At 43.5% G+C, this 20,945-nt stretch overlaps 1 protein-coding gene across 1 annotated transcript in view; it reads right to left on the minus strand.

Moving 5' to 3' along the window:
- Positions 1-20,945, minus strand: part of LOC121270796 (transmembrane protein 144-like) — a 121,355-nt gene that overhangs the window by 83,449 nt on the left and 16,961 nt on the right. The window contains exon 3 of the mRNA XM_041176657.1: positions 3,631-3,828. Coding sequence (XP_041032591.1) covers positions 3,631-3,828 — 198 coding nt within the window. The remainder of the gene's footprint in view (positions 1-3,630; positions 3,829-20,945) is intronic.

Here is a 20,945-nt window from a genome sequence, read left to right on the forward strand (position 1 = left end):
TCTAAGCTTTATTAATAGGGGCATAGAGTATGAAAGCAAATAAGTTATATTAACCTTTTTATAACATGGTTTGGCCTCAACTGGGGTATTTTGTCAGGTTCTGGTCGCCACACTTTGAGAAGGATGTGTAAGCATTAGAGAGTGTGAAGAACAAGTTCATGAGAATGGTCACAGGGGTGACTAACTTCAGTTACACATGTAGATTGGAAAAGTTGGGGCTGTTTTCCTTGAACAAGAGAAGGTTGAGAGAAGATCTGATCGAGGTATTCAAAATCATGGGTCTGGACAGTGTAGAGGTGGGAAAAACTGCTCCTGTGGGGGAAGGATTGAGAACAAGAGGGCACAGATTTAAGGAAATTGGCAAAAGGAGCGATGGTGATATGAAGGAAATCTTTTTCACATAGTGAGCAGTTAGAATCTGGAATGCAGTGTATAAGAGTGTGGTAGAGGCAGGTTTGATTGAGGCATTGAAGTGGAAATTGGATTGTTATGTGAAAAAGAAGAATGTGTTGGGCTACAGGGAGAAGACAGGGGAGTGGCACTAGGTAAATTACTCCTACGGAGAGCTGGCACAGATATGACAAGCATAAATCCAAGCCACTGCTTTTGAAGCCACAGTATTTATATGGTTGGTCCAGTTATGTTTCTAGTTCAATGGTAACTCAAGATTTTGATGACGGGGTATTTAGAGATGGTAAGGGCACTGAACATCATGGGGAGATAGGCAGATTCTTTATCGGGGAGAGAGTTATTGAATGACACTTGGGTGGCACAAATGTTACTTGCCACTTATCAGCCCAAGCTAATGTTGTCTAGGTCTTGCTACATTAGGACACAGAATGTTTCAATATCTGAGGAGTTGCGCATGGTACTGAACATTGTACAATCATCAGCAAACATCCCCACTTATGGCCCACTTTTGAGGGAAAGTCATTGATGAAGCAGCTGAAGATGGTAGGGTCAAGGACATGGCTGAAGAACTCCTGCAGTGTTGTCCTGGGACCATCTTCTGTTGCACTAGGCATGACTCCAACTGATGGAGAGATCCCTGGATTCCCATTTATTACAATTTTGCTAAGGCTCCTTAATGTCACACTTGGTCAAGTGATCTTGATTTCAAGAGCAATCACTCTCACCTTACCTTTTGTATTTATCGCTTTTTCCCTGGCTTGGAACAAGGCTGGAATAAGATCCTCAGCTGAGTGGCCCTGGTGGAAGCCAAACTAAGCATCAGTGAGCAAATTATTGCTGCATGATGGCATTGCTGATGACACCTTCCATCACGTTGCTGCCTCTACCACACTCTTAGGCAGTGCATTCCAATCCTAACCGCTCGCTGTGTGAAAAAGATTTCCCTCATGTTGCCATTGCTTCTTTTGCCAATTCCCTTTGCTGATGATTGAGAATGGACTGATGGGACAGTAATTAGAAAAAATTTGAAGAAACAATGTATAAACACCAAAAGAATCATGGGTGCAGTGGATAGAATACAACAGTTTGCTTACCTAGAAAGCAATAGGAATGAACTCTTACTCTGTTGCACTAGAGTTGTAACAGGAGAGGGGGGAGGGGGAAAGAGATGTAGAAGTGAGATGGGAAGGGAATAGGAGAAGACAAAAAGAGAATGATAGTCATCTTCCCTCCTCATTCTAATTTATTTGTCTTAAAAAGCTGCATTTTGAAATCAAACAAAGCCTCTGAGTGAAACTGATAGGAAGGCAGAAAGGAAAATGGTGGACTTACAATTCTCAATCTTGGATGGAAGAATAGGAGTCAGTACGAACTGAGTATGATGAGAGTGAACTGAGGACTAAGGACGAAGAGGCTGACAGCACAGCAAACAAAGGGGAAGTAAAGTGTTGAGTGGGTGCTTTGAATAGGAGATAAGAATGTAATATGAAGAGAATAGAAAGTTTCGTTTCCTATTCATTCATGATGGGATATAGGTATCGCTGGCTAGGCCAGCATTTATTGCCCATCCCTAGTTGCCCTTGAGAAGGTGGTGGTGTGCTGCTTTCTTGAACTGCTGTAGTCCATGTGTTGTAGGAACACCCACAATGCTGTTAGGAAGGGAGTTGAAGGGGTAGGGTATTGGACATGGAAAAGCATGGCTGATCAGGTGAGGAGACATACAGGACAGAGCAGCCCGCACTACTGGCAGCCCAACCACCAGCTCAAAAAAAATTATCAGCGCATTTGGCAATCATGTTTGCCATCTACAAGATGCACTGCAGCAATTCTCCAAGGCCTCTTCGGTGGCACCCTCCAAACCCATAACATCTACCAGCTAGAACAGCATGGGCAGCAGGAACAGGGGAACACCCCCACCTGCAAGTTCCCCTGCAAGACATACAACCATCCATTGCAACCTGAACATATATCGCCATTCCTTTACTGTTCTCCAGTCAAGATCCTGGAAACCTGTATCCAACAATATTGTGGGTATACCTATACCAAAAGGACAGCAGCAGTTCAAGAAGGCAGTTCACCACCACCTTCTTAAGGGCAATTAGTGATGGGCAATAAATGCTGGCTTTGTCTGTGACACCCACATCCCACAAATGAATAAAAACTGAGAAGGGCCACATTTTCCATTTAAACACCCATCCTAAAATCAGCTGCTGTTGCCTTCTTCACCTGCGACACCATGATATACAGGTCGAGTATCCTTTATCAAAACCCTTGGGGCCGATTGCGTTTTGGATTTCAAATAATTTCGATTTTTGGATACCACATATAGGCCTAGACCTACTTATGTTACAATGGCCAAAGTCTAGGCTAGCTGTAGTCTAAAGTAAATAAAATGGCTAGAAAAGTAAGATGTACCACTGAATAATAAATACAGGGTACATGCAATGTGTTCCCACCCATGGCGCCATCTACGATTCTGCTTGTAGGAGAAACAGCACAACAGATATTGCAAGGTAAACCGTGCAGACAAAAATTGCAAGGTAAACAGTGCAGGCAAACAACTAGACTTCCTGCGCTAAAGGTCGGATGCGGTCACTGAGGTTCTTCTTGGCTCAGACTTCATGCATGAAGCATTTGGTGAGGCTCATGTCAGTTTGGGTCACAGTCATCTCGCGTTAAAGGTCGATGAGGTTCAAAAAAAGTGCGGTTTTTGGATGTGTTAATTTTCAGATTTACGGATAAAGGATACTCAACCTGTACCATGCCTCTCTTCTCATCCAAAAAATTCAAAAAAGAAACGAGAGGTAAGAAGAGTTAAGGAAAGAAAAGCAGCAGATAAGAGAGAGGACAGAGGCAGAAGAAACACAGAGGTACATCAACATGAAGTCAGAGACAATTAGGAATAGGCAATAAATGCTGGCCTGGCCAATGATGCTCACCTCCCATAAATGAATAAAAAAAAGACAGAGACTATATTCCATGCAATGGAAAATTAAAACGCGTTTCAGCTCTAAGTTACAGCATGCCCACAATTTTGTGCATTAACTGGATTACAGACTGGATTAGGGAAATTAAAATTAAGTTGTGTGTGGATGCTTGTTTTGGGTTTTCAAGTTTTCTTTACCCGCTAATTGATTAAACATTAATCACAATTGGTATGCAGGTGGCATGTCAGTCTGGATATTGCAAAGTTTAATGAAAACAGTGTTGTACAATTACCATCGCCGGTATCAAATTTCTTCACAGGAACAAAATTGCTCCCAAAAAGCACGACTGAAACAGCACAGGCAGTGAATCCAAATGCCAAATGACTTTCATTCCTCCCAGATGCTTGTCTTGTGCTGCTATGCTTTCCCACGATAACTGTGGACCGATCCCATGGAAGGTCAGCTGTGATATTGGGCCTTTTCCAATCATCTGCAAGAAATTGTAAATGCCATAGGATGATGAAACATATGCTGCACATCAATAGCTTTGTACCCTGCAAGGCAATGGGAAGGGGGCATAAAATGGGGATATGATTACGCAGAATGTTTTCCAAACAATGTTTCAAACACCTTAACTATCATGTTGCAAAGAGCTGCTGGATTTTAGAGGTGGGTTGCAAAGAAAAAAACAATTCAAAAATAAGTCCTACTGAGTTGAGTGCAATACATATCTTTCATCTTTGCAGGGGAGGCGGTGGTTTAGTGGCAATGTGGCCCAGGCTAATGCTTTGGGGACACGGGTTCAAATCCCACAACAGCTGGTGGAATTTAAATTCAATTAATAAGTTAGGAATTAAAAAGCTAGTCTTAACAGTGACCAGAAAACCACTGTCAATTGTCATAAAAACCCATCTGGTTCACTAACATCCTTTAGGGAAGGAAATCTACCATCTTTACCTGGTCTGGCCTACATGTGACTCCAGATCCACAGCAATATGGTTGCCTCTGAAATGGCCTAGCAAGCTACTCAGTTGTACCAACCCATTATGAAGTAGAAAAGGAATAAAACCAGTCAGACCATTCAGCATCGACCGAGGCACTGGAAACAATTATGGTAAACCCAGTCCTGTCAATCCTGCAAAGTCCTCCTTAATAACATCTGGGAGCTTGTGCCAAAATGGAATTATGCCTTGCAGATAATGTCCCAGACACCACCATCACCAGAGGTGGTATACAGTCGCGAGGGAGTTGCCCTGGGAGTCATCAACATTGATTTTGACCCCGCATGGCATCAAGTCAAACAGGTATCTCCGGGACATACAACTCTCCTCGGACTGCTGTTCCCATCGCATCCTGAGATCCACACTCAATGCCATGCGCCGCCATATGAACATACTCGACCTCTCCCTCCAGCAGCACCAACTCACCCTATCTCTAAGCTGTCCTTGCCCCCAGTTTCATTTTATTCTACGTCACATCTGATGCTTCAACAAGAAACTTTGTCTCTTTCTTTCAGGTGCAAATGAACACAAGCTCCAACAATTCATCGACACCAACGCCCATCCAGGAACCTCCGCCCCTGCCTGTCCCCCTGTCCCCATCCCGTCTTCCAATCCCAGCCCCGGCCGTGAATTCACCATACCCTCTGACCTTGCCCTCTCTGACGCTGAACGTTCAGTGCTCAGCATAGGACTCAGTTTCACACCCTTACGCCCTCATCTCAATGAATTTCAGGCTCGGCACGATGCTGAATTCTTCTTCCGCCGCCTTTGTCTCCGGTCTCACTTCTTTGGGCAGGAGTCCTCTCCCCGTTCAACGGATCCTTTTACCCGCCTCTAATATTCTCCCTCCACCTGGACCCCTCCCTCTGGATTCTTACCTGTTCTTGATCTTTTCATTGAGAACTGTCGGCGTGACATCAGTCGTCTCAATTTCTCTGCTCCTCTCACCCATTCTAACCTGTTCCTTTCTGAACTTGCCACACTCCGTTCTCTCAGGTCCAACCCTGACTTTGTCATCAAACCTGTTGACAAGGGTGGTGCTGTTGTTGTCTGGCACACTGCCCTCTAGCTCGCAGAGGTTGAGTGTCAACTTGCAGATGCTTCCTTCTACCTCGCTGGACCATGACCCCACCACTGAACATCAAGACATTGTTTCCAGGATTGTCACTGACCTCATCTCCTCTGGAGGTCTACCCTCCATAGCTTCCAACCTCAGTCTCCCCAACCTCGGACGGCCCACTTCTACCTCCTACCCAAAATCCACAAACAGGACTGCCCCGGCAGACCCATCATGTCAGCCTGTTCCTGCCCCACAAACTCATTTCTTGCTATCTTGACTCCATCCTCTCTCCCCTTGTCCAGTCTCTTCTCATCTACATCTGCAATTCCTCTGACACCCTACATCATATCAACAGTTTCCAGTTCCCTGGTCCCAACCACCTCCTCTTCATCATGGTCGTCCAATCCCTCTACACCTCCATCCTCCACCGGGATGGTCTGAGGGCTCTCTGCTTCTTCCTCAAACAGAGGCCCGAACAATCACCATCCACCACCACTCTCCTCCGTCTGGCTGAACTTGTTCTCTCACTGAACAATTTTTCCTTAAACTCTGCTCACTTCCTCCAAGTAAAAGGTGTGGCTATGGGTACCCACATGGGCCCCAGTTATGCCTATCTCTTTATGGGTATGTGGAACATTCCTTGTTCCAGTCCTACTCAGGTTCCCTCCCACAACTCTCCGGTATATCAATGATTGCTTCGGTGCCGCTTCATGCTCTCGTCTGGACCTGGAAAAATTTATTAATTTTGTTACCAATTTCCACCCCTGCATCATTTTCACTGACACTTTCCTTTCCTTCCTTGACCTCTCTGTCTCAATTTCTGGTGCTAGACTGCCCACCAATATCCATTACAAGCCTACCAACTCCCACAGCTACCTCGACTACAGTTCCTCACACCCCGCTTCCTGTAAGGACTCTGTCCCATTCTCTCAGTTCCTTCGCCTCCGTCGCATCTATTCTGATGATGCCACTTTCAAAAACAGTTCCTCGGACATGCCTTCCTTCTTCCTTAACCGAGGTTTTCCAAGCACGGTGGTTGACAGGGCCCTCAACCGTGTCTGGCCCATCTCCCGTGCATCCGCCCACACACCTTTCTCTCTCTCCCAGAATCATGATAGGGTCCCCTTTGTCCTCACTTATCACCCCACCAGCCTCCGCATTCAAAGGATGATCCTCCACCATTTCCGCCAACTCCAGCATGATGCCACCACCAAACACATCTTCTCTTCATCACCCCCTGCCGGCATTCTGCAGGGCTCATTCTCTCTGGGACACCCTGGTCCACTCCTCCATCACCCCCTACACCTCAACCCCCTCCCACAGCACCTTCCTATGCAACCGCAGAAGGTGCAACACCTGCCCCTTTACTTCCCCCACTCCTCACTGTCCATGGGCCCAAACACTCCTTTCAAGTGAAGCAGACTGGGTGACTGCTTTGCGGAACAGCTTCGGTCTGTCCGCAAGCATGACCCAGACCACCTTGTCGCTTGCCATTTCAACACACCACCCTGCTCTCATGCCCACATGTCCATCCTTGGCCTGCTGCAATGTTCCAGTGAAGCTCAACGCAAACTGGAGGAACAGCACCTCATTTTCCGACACTTTACAGCCTTCCGGACTTAACATTGAGTTCAACAACTTCAGATCATGAACTCTCTCCTCCATCCCCACTCCCTTTCTGATCCCCCTTTTTCCAATAATTTATCATTTTATATATATATTTTTTATGATATATATTTTTCCTTTCCCACCTATTTCCATTATTTTAAAATGTATTTCCATCCATTGTTTTATCTCTACCTTTAAGCTTATTTCGATCCCTTCCCCCACCCCACTCTCACTAGGGCTATCTGTCACTTGCTCGTCCTGCTTTCTACCCTGCATGTCATCATTAGCACATTCCTCAGCTAATATCACCACTGTCAACACCCTTTTGTCGTTTTGTCAATGACATCTTTGGCAATCTCTTCTTTGCCTCCACCAACCACTGGCCCTTTATCCAGCTCTACCTGTCCCACCCTCCTCAACCAGCTTATATTTCACCTCATTTCTATATTTCTTAGTTCTGATGAAGAGTCATATGGATTCGAAATGTGTTCCTCTCCGCAGATGCTGTCAGACCGGAGTTTCTCCAGCTATTTTTGTTTTGTTATGGACAAGGAAACTTACTGCTGGTTACCACAAATTGATCCCCCATCAGCTAATGAATCAGTACTTCTCCATGTTGAACATCACTTGGTGGAAGCACTGAGGCTAGGGCACAGAATGTACTCTGGGTGGGGGACTCCAATGTCCATCGCCAAGAGTGGCTTGGTTGCACCACTACTGACCAAGCTGGCAGAGTCCTAAAAGACATATTTGCTAGATTGGATCTTCAGCAGGTGGTGAAAAGCCAACAAGAGAAAAGAACCTCCTTCACCTCGTCCTCACCAATCTACCTGTCACAAATGCGTCTGTCTTGACAGTATTAGTAGGAGTGATCACTGCACAGTCCTCATGGAGATGAAGTACCTTCTTCAGATTGAGGATACTTTCCATCGTGTTGTGTGGCACTATCACTTTGCTAAATGGGATAGATTTTGAACAGATCTAGCAACTCAAGACTGGGCACCCATGAGGCGCTGTGGGCCACCAGCAGCAGAATTGCGTTAAAACCACAATCTGTAACCTCACAGCTCAGCATAAACCCAACTCTACCATTATCATCAAGCCAGATGATCAATCCTAGTTCAAAGAAGAGTGCAGGAGGGCATGCCAGAAGCAGCACCAGACATACCTAAAAACGAGGCGTCAACCTGGTGAACCTGCAACACAGGACACACTAAACAGCAAAAGCAACATGCGATAGACAGAGCTAAGCAATCTCACAACCAACAGATCAGATCTAAGCTCTGCAATCCTGCCCTATCCAGTGGTGAATGGTTGTGGACAATTAAAAAACTCACTGCAGGAGGAAGTTCCACAAAGTCCCCATCCTCAATGATGGAGGAGCCCAGAAAATCAAAGCAAAAGGTAAGGCTGAAGCATTTGCTACAACCTTCAGCCAGTAGTGCTGAGTGGATGATCTATCTTGGCCTTCTCTAGAGGTTCCCAGCATTGTAGATGCCAGTTTCCAGCCAATTCGATTCACTCCAAGTGATATCAAGAAATGCCTGAGGGCTTTGGACACTGCAAATTCTATGGACCCTGGCAACATTTCGGCAGTAGTACTGAAAACTGGTGCTCCAGAACTATCAGCGGCCCTAGCCAACCTGTTCCAGTGCAGCTACAGCACTGGCATCTGACCCGCAATGTGAAAAAGTGCCCACAAAAATCAGGGCAAATCCAACCCGGTCAATTACTGCCCCATCAGTCTACTTTTGATCATCAGTAAAGTGATGGAAAGTGTCATCAGCAGTGCTATGAAGCAGCACTTACAGAGCAATAATCTGTTCACTGACGCTCAGTTTGGGTTCCGCCAGGGCCACTCAGTTCCTGACCTCATTACAGCCTTGGTCCAAACATGGACAAGAGCTGAACTTAGGGAGGTGAGGTGAGATCAACTGCTTTTGACATCAAGGCAGAATTTGACTGAGCGTGGTATCAAGGAGCCCTAGCAAAACTGAAGTGAATGGGAATCAGGGGAATAGTTCTCCATTGGTCATACCTAGCACAAAGGGTGATGGTTGTGGTTGTTGCAGGCAATCATCTCAGTCCCAGGACATCACTACAGGAGTTCCTCAGGGTGGTGTCTTAGGACCAACCACCTTCAGCTACTTCATCAATGACCTTCCTTCCATCATAAGGTCAGAAGTGAGGATGTTCATGGATGATTGCACAATGGTCAGCGTTGGTCTCGCAGCTCCTCAGATTCTGAAGCAGTCAGTCTTTGTATGCAGCAAGACCTGGACTACATTCAGGCTTGGGCTGATAAGTGGCAAGTAACAATTGCGCTACACAAGTGCTAGGCATGACCATCTCCAACAAGAGAGAATCTAACCATCTCCCCTTGACATTCCATTGAATGCATTACCATTGGTGCATTCCTCACTATCAACATCCTGGGGGTTACCACTGACCAGAAACGGAACTGGGCCTGCCATATAAATACTGCAGCTACAAAAGCAGGTCAGAGGCTAGAAATTCTGCAGGGAGTAACTCACCGCCTGACTCCCCAAAGCCTGTCCATCGTCTACAAGGCACAAGTCAGGAGTGTGATGGAATACTCTCCTCTTGTCTGGATGAATGCAGCTCCAACAACACTCAAGAAGCTTCACACTATCCAGGGCAAAGTAGTTTGGTACCCTATCCACAAGCATTCATTCCCTCCACCACCGACGCACAGTGGCAGCAGTGTGTATCATCTACAAGATGCACTGTAGCAACTCCACAAGGTTCCTTAGACAGCATCTTTCAAACCTAGGACAGTTACCACCAAGAAGGGCAATGGTAGCAGATGCATGGAAACACCACCACCTGCAAGTTCCCCTCCAAGTCACACACCATCCTGACTTGGAACCATATCGCCGTTCCTCCACTGTCGGTAGGTCAAAATCCTGGAAATCCCTTTCTAATAGTGCTGTGGGTTTTCCACTTTGACTACAGTAGTTCAAAAGGCAGTACACCACCACCTTCTCCAGGGCAATTATGGATAAGCAATAAATGCTGGCCTAGCATGCTGACAGCCACATTCCATGAACGAATAAAAGCATTTTTTAAAGTGTTGCTCTATGATAAACTCTTCCTGACCCTACCATTTACTGGTGCCTACAACACCACGTTAATCGCTGATCTACCCTGATACTTCCCAGCCCCCTCCAACACCCAAATGTAGTCACTTTTTAAAAACGCATCAGCACACATTTTCACAACAGAAAGTGAATCTGGGTTTAAACTCTACTCTGTGCTAATATTCAAAGTTACATTTCAAGACTGATGGCCAGTGCAAGGACATTTCTGTCCCAAGTAGACCCTTGTAATTCCCTCTGTCGGCACTATCAGAATAAATCTGCCAGCACCAGCTCTGTTTCTTTCTCTTTTCAAATAAAGTATATGATTATGCTTGTGAATTAAACATAAGTTCAACTTATAATTTCAAGAAGAGTCACATCATTTACAATGCAGTTCCAAAACACTATACATGGAATTCAAATCAAAGCATATGCAGGAGCATTAATTTGCAATTAGGTCAAACTGACACCATAAAGGCTATGTTTAGAGGAAATCTGACAGAACTAGTACAGAATTGAGGGAGTAGTGCACTGTCAGATGAGAGATTACGTCTCTTGGGCAAAACTCAATGTACTATTTGCAGGAAAGCTGAGGACTTCTACCAATGCCCTGTTTGTGTCACTCTGTGCAAATTGGCTGCCATTCTTCTGACATTCCAACAGTGAAGAAAACTCCAATGTTTATGGGACTGTGACCAGAGCAGTGGGGAGGAGGTATGGATGTGAAACCTGGAGCACATGTTTCCCAAACACCCTGTAGTTTTTAACTGAGATGTTATTCTGTGAGGTGGGGAGGAAAAGGTACAGAATGAGTCAGAGGGTTGTCTGGGGTCAAGGGCGCTTAGTAAGTGAGCATTTAGGGGGTGGGCAAATGAAAGTGAGCACAAGGATTGATGTGTGAAGAAAACACTTCTATTCCTCCAAGCCCTCATGCAATGTTGCAAGTGTACTTACTTTATAGATCTAGCCCTCCTTACCTCTTTTAGCCTGACAGCTTTCTCGAGGCCCAGGCAACCTGGCCAGCATGAATTAAAAATAGAAACACTGTTTAATGAAGGTACATAGCCTCCTTAAAAAGGTGAGAGGATCAGTTGTCTGCCTCCCTATCTCACCTCTGTAAAAAATGGAAGTGTGTGTCTGACGTGGGTTGGGCTCCTGCTACACATTTTTTTTTGAACTTCACACCCATCCAAAAGCTGCCAATTTTTTTAGGGTCAAAGTTATCCCATGCATTTTGAAAAATACTTCATTGTAAAGTACTCTGGGACATCCTGAGGTTGTGAAAAGCAAGTTCTTTCTTCTTTAACTTAAAGGATTAAAACAAAATAGAAACCAACTCTCAACTTGTTCTCAATTGCTTGTAGCAAAAAAGGTATTAGAAGTCACTTTTCTTTTATTCCTTTCATTGGATATGGGCACAATTGGCAAGGACAGCATTTGTTACCCATCCCTAATTGTCCTTGCAAAATGTGGTGGTGAGCCAACTTCTCAACTCCTGCAGCGCACATGGTGTAGGGTACACCCACAGTGCTTTCAGGAAGAGTTCTAGGTTTTTGACCCAATGACAATGAAAAAAATGGTGATATATTTATTACCAGGTCAGGACAGTGTGTGACTTGGATGGATCCAAGCTCCTGGTGCCCTTGCTCTTCTAGGTGGTAGAGGTCGCAGATTTGGAATGTGCTGTCAAAGGGGGCTTGGCAAATTGCTGTACTGCATCTTGTAGCTGATACACACTGCTGCCACTGCATGATCGTGGTGGGAACAGTGAATGTTTAAGGTGATGGATGGGTGCTGATCAAGTGGGCTGCTTTTTCCTGGATTGTGTCGAGCTTCTTCAATGTTGTTGGAGTCGCACTCATCCAGGCAAATGGAGAGTATTCACATTCCTGACTTGTACCTTGTAGGTGGTGGACAAGTTTTGAGGAGTTGGAAGGCAAGTTATTTGCTGCAGAATTCCCAGCCTCTGACCTACTCTCATAGCCACAGTATTTATATGGCTAGTCCAGTTAAGTGTCTGCTCAATGGTTACCTTCCAGGATACCAATGGTGAGGATTCAATTAAGATGATGCCATTGAACGCCAAGTGGCAAGGTTAGAATCTCTCTTGTTGGGGATGGTAATTACCTGGCAAATAACAAGCCTGAACGCTGTCTGGTTCTTGCTGCATTCGGAAACGGACTGCTTCAGTATTTGAGTCTCCACTGGTACTGAGCTCATATTACGAAAGGATAAAATGTATTCTATGACAAGCTATAAATAAAAGTAATTAAGATAAATGAGGTGCAAGAGTGATAAAAGAAAGTCTCTCATCAATGTGCAAAGGCTGGTTAGAAGTAGATACTTGGGATATAGTTTACAAATCTGATACGAAAGCTTTGGAATTACTGAACTGACAAGCTAATGTTCACAGCTAGATACATACACAGCACTATGACTGTTAAATTCAGGCTGAGTATGCAGTGGGCCAATAAAAAGCCCCAGCAGGCAGGTTTGACTATGAACATTGAAGGCAGTAGTCGGCTGACAAAATGCTAGCATGAGCAGGGTTCACCCTACAGGCCTCATGTTGTGCCTCATGTTGTGTTCTAAAATATCTACTCTGTTTTGTATTAGCTATATTTATCGGTGTTCTGAACAATTATCAATTTCTGACAATAGTCTATCCTAAAAAAAGCTCCGAAAGAATTTTCTACTTAAAATTTCATCCTCTCTATTATTTCAAAAGTACATAAATTGCATTGAACTTATTGCCAGACAGTCCTCAGATTGCAATACTAAAATTTTAATTACTCAATTGCAGGTAAACTAAAGTGAGTGAGACCCTCACTGTTGGAAAATGATCCAAATTGATAGCTACAACTGTGAGCCATTTCAGATGTTTTGATATGATAATAAGAGGTAACGCAATTAGTAAGATTCGCATATATTCATTCAAACATGAACTTGAAACTCTGGTTATAGTAGTCACCAAAATGATTGCAATACACTACTGATTTTTAAAATATAATTGAAGTTTTCAAGTTTCAAATTACACACACACCACTCACAAACGTAAGGCTGCATATCATGAACCAGGAGCCATGGAGGGTGTGGGGTGGCCAAAAACAGCTGAAGAACCAAGCAAGGAAGTCCTGCTGAACTTAATGGCACAGCCTCATGAACAAGCTGTACAGGTGCATCCAGCTCAGTAGCAGTCCAAATGGACAGTCTGGCCAGAAGGTGGTGGGAGGCAGCAGTAGCATTGGAAGGCTGCAGCCTGTGCTCCTTGGGGATTGCACTCAGCACTGGGAAGAGAACATCAGTTCCTGGAGACAATTGGGAGGGCTGGGGCAGGATCAGCAACCGGAAAGACTGGGGGAGGTTTGAAATCGGGAAGGTATGGGATCAGTGTTGGAGGTGGCTTAAGACCTGAGCTGGAGGAGGCCTAAGATACTTTGAGGGACCTGGAAGCGTATAGGCTCCCCTAGGTAAGTGGGTCTTTCAACTCTCCTAAGGGAGCCAGCAGTTTCCACCTTGGACCAGCAGCAGGAAAGCAGCAGCAGTGTATTGCAATCATTTTGCTAACTACTATAATCAGAGTTACATGTTTATGGTTTGAATGAATATCTGCAAATCTTTCTAATTGTGTGTTACATCTTATTATCAAATCAAAACAGGAAAACAGTCAATAAATGTCTGTGAGCCCTATTATCTTGTGGAGTCAAGTATAAATTTATATGAATATCCATTCCCTGACAAGGAATAATATTTCAGCACAGACTAGAAGGGCCGAATGGCCTGTTTTTCTGTGCTGTAGTGTTCTATGATTCTATGGTTCTAAGGCAATAAGAGGAATCATAGAAAGGTACAGCACAGAAGGAGTTCATTCAGCTCACTATACATGTGCTGGCTCATTGAAGTTTATTCAATTGGTCCAACTCACCTTTTCCCAAGGACAGTAAATTTTTCCCCCTTCAAGTATTTTATCCAATTTCCTTTTGTAAATCGTTAACAAATCCACTTCCACCACCCTTTGAGTGGGGGTACCATTGACCAGAAACTGAACTGGACTTTTTTTTCATTCGTTCACCATTTATTGCCCATAAGAAGGGCATTTAAGAGTCAACCATAATGCTTTGGATTTAGAGTCACTTGTAGGCAAGACCAGGTAAGGATGGCAGATTGTCTTTTACGACAATCGACAATAATCATCATAGGACTTATAATTCTAATTTTTTATTGAATTCAAATTCCACCATCTGCCAAGGTGGGATCCTAACCTGGGTCCCCAGAGCATTACACTGGATTCCGGACTACCAGTCCAGTGACAATATCGCTATGCCACCCCCCCTCCCCTGTTAGAGGCTAAGAATCCTGTGGTGAATAATACACCTCTTGACTTCCTAAAGCCTATGATGAAATACTCTCCACTTGCCTGGGTGAGTGCAGCTCCAACAACACTCAAAGAGCTTGACACCATCCAAGGCAAAGGAGCCCACTTGATTAGCACCTCATCCACAAACATTCACTCCCTCCACCACCGACGCACAGTAGCAGCAGTGTGCACTATCTACAAGATGCACTGCAGAAACTCTCCAAGGCTCCTTCCAAACTCACAACCACTACCATCTAGAAGGACAAGGGCAGCAGACACATGGGAACACCACCACCTGGTAGTTCCTCTCCAAGTCACTCACCATCCTGACTTGGAAACATATTGCCGTCCCTTCACTGTCACTGGGTCAAAATCCTGGAACTCCCTCCCTAACAGCACTGTGGGTGGAACTACATCACATGGACTGCAGCAGTTCAAGAAGGCAGCTCACTACCACCTTCTCAAAGGCAGTTAGGGATAGGCAATAAATGCTGGCGTAGCCAGCGACTCCCACATCCCATAAATGAATAAAAGAAAAGTGCAGTCCAGATCATAACTTGCTGCTTTAAACAAATTCTCATCTTTGTTTCTTTTGCGAATGACATGAGATCTGTGCCCTCTGCTACTGGAACAGTTTCTCCTTATTAATGTTATTAAAACCATTCATGATTTTGAACATCTCTTGCAAACCTCCCCTCCACATTCTCTGCTGCAAGGAGAACAACCTCAATCTCCCTAGTCACTTCATGTAACTGAAATCATGCATTCCTGGTACCTTTCTGGTAAATCAATTCTGCACTCTAAGGCTTTGGCATCCTTCCTAAAGTGTGCTGTCCAAAACTGGATACAATGGTCCAGCTGGGCCTAAACAGTTAAGGTTTAGCATAACTTCCTTACTTTTGCACTCTATGGCCTCAACGTTCAAAAAGTTACCAAGTGTGGGAGGGTATGCACAGCTGAAATCCAGAAAGCCCGGGGATGCAAAGGTGATATCAAAGGCAAGAACTCACTAACGTTCTCTTCCTCCGTTTCCACCAGACACCCAACCATGTTGCCACATGGGGAGAGCTAGCTACAATAGGCAGCATAAGGAGACCATAGGGAACGATGCCCAGCAACTGACAGCAATCAGAATTACAGCTTGGTAACAAGGCGGGGTGTCAGATCCTAGCAGGATCTGAATTGGGGAGGGAATCAGAGTTCAGCAATCAAAGTTGGGGTGAGTATTTATGGCAGGGGAGAGGTGGGGTCACTGATCATTGGAGGGAGAGGAGCCATAATTGAGAGAAGGGAAGCTGAAGGCTTCCTTAGTGGTCTGAGTGTTGTAAAAAGCATTAACCTGCTGGCGCAGGCAGCTTTCACTGCCGTTTTACTGGCTGGTTTCCCAAGCCCTAGAAATCCTATGCAGTAACTGTTAAGCTCATATCATGCTCCAAACTGCACTGTAAGAGCCTAAATTAAATATGGTAACACTTTTCAAAGATGAGGCACATATATGTCACAAAACCCACTTTGTAACAGCAGCAGCAAGCGCTTATCTGCAAGGGTGGAGCTGTTCCTATCAAGATCTATGCCTCTGGTTATAAAACCAAGGATCCTGTATGCTTTTTCTTTAAAAAGAGCCTTCTTAACTTGTCTTGGAAATGAGGTGGGCCAAGTAGATCAAGTGTCAGTAGGGGAACATTTAGGAGACAGTGGTCATTGTATCATAAGGTTTAAGATGACGGTAGAAAAGGACAATGTCCAATCCAGAGTAAGAATAATTAACTAGGGGAGAGCTGACTTCAATGGGGCAAGAATGGTGCTGTACCGGATAGACTGGAACCAAAGATTGACCGGAAAAACTGTAGCTGAACAATGGGCTACTTTCAAAGAAGAAATGGTTTGGGCACAGTCAAGGTATATTCCCTCAAAAGGAAAAGGTAGGGCAAACAAATCCAGAGCTCCCTGGATGAAAAAGGAGATAGAAATTAACATAAAGAAGAAAAAGTGTGCTCATGACAGGTGTCAGGTAGAAAATACAATTGAGAACCAAGTGGAATACAGAAGGTTCAGAGGGGAGGGGAAAAAGCAAATAAGAGAATCAAGGAGTGCACGATCCCCAGTGAGTTGTGACAAAGTTTGGGGGCTCATCTGGGGTATTATAGAACAAAAGACAATGACGATTTGGGTGTAGATTTAGTAAGTAATAAAAGTTAAAAGGAAATACCAGGATTGTACTATCAAAAATAAGATGGCACTGGAAACTGCTAAAGCCTTCCTGCAAGTGGAAGAGATGTCCCTGATAATTTTACAAGGGATCCCAAAAGCCAGGTTAATCCAATTGGCAAGTAAATTAAAAGTAGGATTGCATGCCAAAGCTAGGAAGGCAGAGATAGTCGAAGAGATGGCACAGCATTTGAAATTGGAAGGAATACCCAAGAGACCGAGTTTTCCAAGGGATGGTTCATTGGAATGGGCTCAAATTCAGTAGCAAATAAAAAAAATTGGAACTAGAGGCAGCAGAAAAGGAAAGGGCAGAGAAACAAAAAGAAAAAGAATGAGAGAGAGCATTTCAAAGGAAGTTAGAAATGGCGAGGTTAGACAGGCAGAAAAGAGGAAAAGAGAGAGAGAGAGAGAGAATTCCAGCTTAGAATGCTGGCAGTTAAAAAAGAGGCACTAGTAGGTGAGGAAGGGCTTATTTCCAAATCAGATCCTGTGGGGAGATGTTTAAATTTGTACAAGCTCTTCCAAGGTTTGAGGAAAGGGATGTTGAAGCATTCTTTATTTCATTTGAGAAGATAGCTAAACAGATGAACTGGCCAAAGGAAAACTGGACATTGCCCATGTAGAGCAAATTGACAGGTAGAGCACAAGAAATTTATGCTTCACTGTCAGAGGAGGTTTCTCGGGATTATGATATGGTGAAAAAGGCCATTTTGAGTGCATATAAGTTGATCCCTGAAGCATGCAGCCAAAAGTTTCAAAATTTAAGGAAACAGCCTGGGCAAACTTATATTGAATTTGAAAGGGTTAAGCAAAGTAGTTTTGACAGATGGATACAAGCATTAGGAGTTAAAACGACCTATAGAGTTCTGAGACACCATTCTCTTGGAAGAATTTAAAAACTCCCTACCTTCTGTAATAAGAACCCATGTTGAAGACCAAAGGGCTGCAACTGCTAGCCAGCAGTAATGGCTGACAATTATGAGCTAATCCATAAAACTAAACCTTTTTTCCATCACCCCCATAAATTTGAAAAGGATAGAAAGTGGGAGTGTGAAAGGAAGGCAAGTAGCTAGGGTAATGAATGGATAGCTGGGAATACCTTGAGATCTCCTCCCCAGATCAGGAAGGAAAGTACTGAAGGTGGGGAAACTCAAAGGCCTAAATGTTTCCCTTGCAATAAAGTGGGACACATTCATTCAGAATGCTGGAAATTTCAAGGGAAGCCCATGGGGCTTATTGGAGTTCGTAAGAGTGAGTCCAAAAAGGGAACTCAAAAAAATGCCACAGATCAAATTGTACCTTTAACTACAAATAAGAATCTGGAGATAAACACTGCTGTGAATGCAGGTGAAGCGAATAAGGTAGATGAGAGATATAAAGAGCTTTTATTTAATGGAAAGATAACTCCTTTTTCATCAAATGATGCAGCTAAACCATAACTATATTAAGAGGCACAGGAGGTGCTCAAACTCTTTTGCTAGAGAAAGACCTAGTTTTCCCTCCAGTGAGTTCAATGAAAGCTAAAGTATTGGTAAACGGGATAAGTGGAGAGTATATTCCGAATCCATTGTACAAAGTGCAGTTGGAGTGTGATTTGTTGTCTGTATTGGTGATTGTAGAAGTGGTTAAGAAATTACCTGTGGATGGAGTTGATTTACTCCTAGGGAATGATTTGGCAGGAGTGAAGGTTATAGCTTTGCCCATAATTACGGAAAGTCTAAAAGAGGCTAAAGAAACAGAGCTCAAAAACAAGTTCCCGGCGTTTTTCCATCATGTGTGGTGACCAGAGCAATGACTAAACAAAGTCCATCACCAAAGGTCAAAGTAATACCATGGGAAGATGTTATGAGTAGCCAAAACTTGTTTTTAAGAATGAGGATAATTCAAAGGAAGTGTTTGGCATGTCTTCATTAATTGAGGCTCTGAAAGCATATCCAGAGTTAAAGAAGCTAGCACACTCATCTCACATTGAAGCTGAGGCAGGATGAGTTCTGGAGTGCTATTACATTAAAAACAGAGTTCTGATGAGGAAGTGGAGACACTCTCAGAGACCCATGGATGAGGAATGGATGGTTGGTTCATCAGATATTGGTACTGCTCAAATATCATAAGGAGGTATTGCAAGTAGCACATTGAATTCCTATGGCAGGACATGTAACCTAAGCATCGACAAGCAGGCATTTTACCTAGCCAAGACCTCATAAGGACGTAGTGCAATTTTGTAAATGTGTCATACATGTCAGGTAGTAGGCAAACCTCAACCTGTAATCAAACCAGCACCTTTAATACCCATTCAGAACCATTCAGTCGGGTATTAATAGATTGTGTAGGACCATTGCCCAAACAAAAGCTGGACATCAGTAGATCCTTACAATCATGGATATGAGAACCCATTTCCAGAAGCTATTCCTTTAAGGACAATTATAGCTAAGGTGGTAGTGGAAAAGTTAACTCTGATTTTCACTCATTATGGCCTACCAATTGAAATACAATCTGACCAAGGTTCTAACTTCATGTCTAAAATTTTCCAGGTAATAATCAACAGATTGGGTATCAAACAACTAAAGTCTACCGCCTATCATCCACAGACACAGGGGACTTTAGAGAGACACCGTCAGACTCTCAAAATCATGATTAAGATCTATTGCCATGAATACCCAAAGGATTGGGACAAAGGGTTAGATTTCTTATTATTTGCTACCAGAGATTTTCTAAATGAATTTACTGGATTTTGTCCATTTGAATTGATTTATGGTCATGAAGTAAGAGGTCCATTAAAAGTGATTAAGGAAAGGTTTCTAAAGCAGAAAAACAAATCCTCCATGTTGGATTATGTGTCTATGTTTCTAGAAAGACTCATAGGAGCATGCAAAGTAGCATGAGGGCATTTAAGAATTTCCCAAGCAAAAATGAAAGAATGGGCAGACAAACATGCTACAACTAGAACATTCCAACAGGAGATGAAGTATTGGTATTATTGCCTTTGCAGGCTGAACCCCTGAAAGCAAAATTCAGTGGCCCCTATATGATAGTTAGGAGACTTAGTAAAGTGACTTCTCTGATAGATACTGCTGAACGTAGGAAAAAGAAACAGTTATGTCACATAAACATGTTGAAGCAATATCATTGCAGGGAAGATGATAGAAAAGAGCAAGTGTCCCAGGCGGTAGAAGTAATGGAGGATGACAGAGACAGTAAGAGTAAGGTAGGATAGAGGGAGAAGTAGACAGTGCACAAAGCGAACCACCTACAATTTGACTAGCCAATAAGAAAATACTGGGATAGTTAGACACTGTGTTCTCATATTTAGAGGAAGGACCAAGGGAAGATCTAACAAGATTACTTAGGAAGTATAAGGGAATTTGTAGAGCTACACCTGGATGTACTACGTTAGCTAGGCATGAGGTGAATGTAGGAAACTCAGCACTGATAAAACAATATCCTTATCGGCTAGGTCCAGAGAAACAAGCTCAGGAAGAATCAGAGGTCCAATATATGGTGGAAAATCAATTGATTGAGACTAGCCAAAGCACCTGAAGTTCACATGTCGTGCTGGTTCCTAAGCTGGATGGATCAACTGGATTTTGTATAGACTACTGGAAAGTGAACATGGTAATGAGGGCAAATTCATACCCAATTCCTCGGTTAGAAGATTACATCGAAAGGGTTTCTTTCTAAAATTGATCTATTGAAGGGGTATTGGCAAGTTCCATTAAAATCACAGGCTAAAGAAATATCCGCCTTTGTTACATCAAGTGAATTGATTGTATCAATGTCGTGTCATGCCATTTGGGTTTTAAAATGCCTCAGCTACATTCCAGAGACTTATGAATCAAGTCGTAGCTGAAGTGTGTAACTGCATGGTTTATTTAGATGATGTTATAATATATAGTAACATATGTGAATAACATATAAAGCATTTAGAGGACCTGTTTAAGCAATTGCAGTTGGCTGGCTTAGTCATAAATTTGGCCAAAAGCGAATCTGCAAAAGCAAGGGTAACATACCTAGGTCACATTGTAGGACAAGGGCAAGTGTTGCCAAGTACAGCAAAAGTGAATGCTCTAATAGAATTCCCATTCCTAAAACTAAATGAAAAAATCATGAGGTTTTTGGGAATGTGTAGGTTTTACAGGAAGTTTGTACCTAACTTCAGCACAATAGCTGTACCTCTTACCAATTTGTTAAGAAAACAAGCAAAAGTGTAAGGTCAGCAGAATGCCAAGTAGCCTTTGAAAAGCTGAAGGCAATCTTAATAAATGAACCAGAGTT

This window comes from Carcharodon carcharias, chromosome 1, assembly GCF_017639515.1.
Source record: "Carcharodon carcharias isolate sCarCar2 chromosome 1, sCarCar2.pri, whole genome shotgun sequence".
In the NCBI taxonomy this organism is placed as follows: Eukaryota; Metazoa; Chordata; class Chondrichthyes; order Lamniformes; family Lamnidae; genus Carcharodon; species Carcharodon carcharias.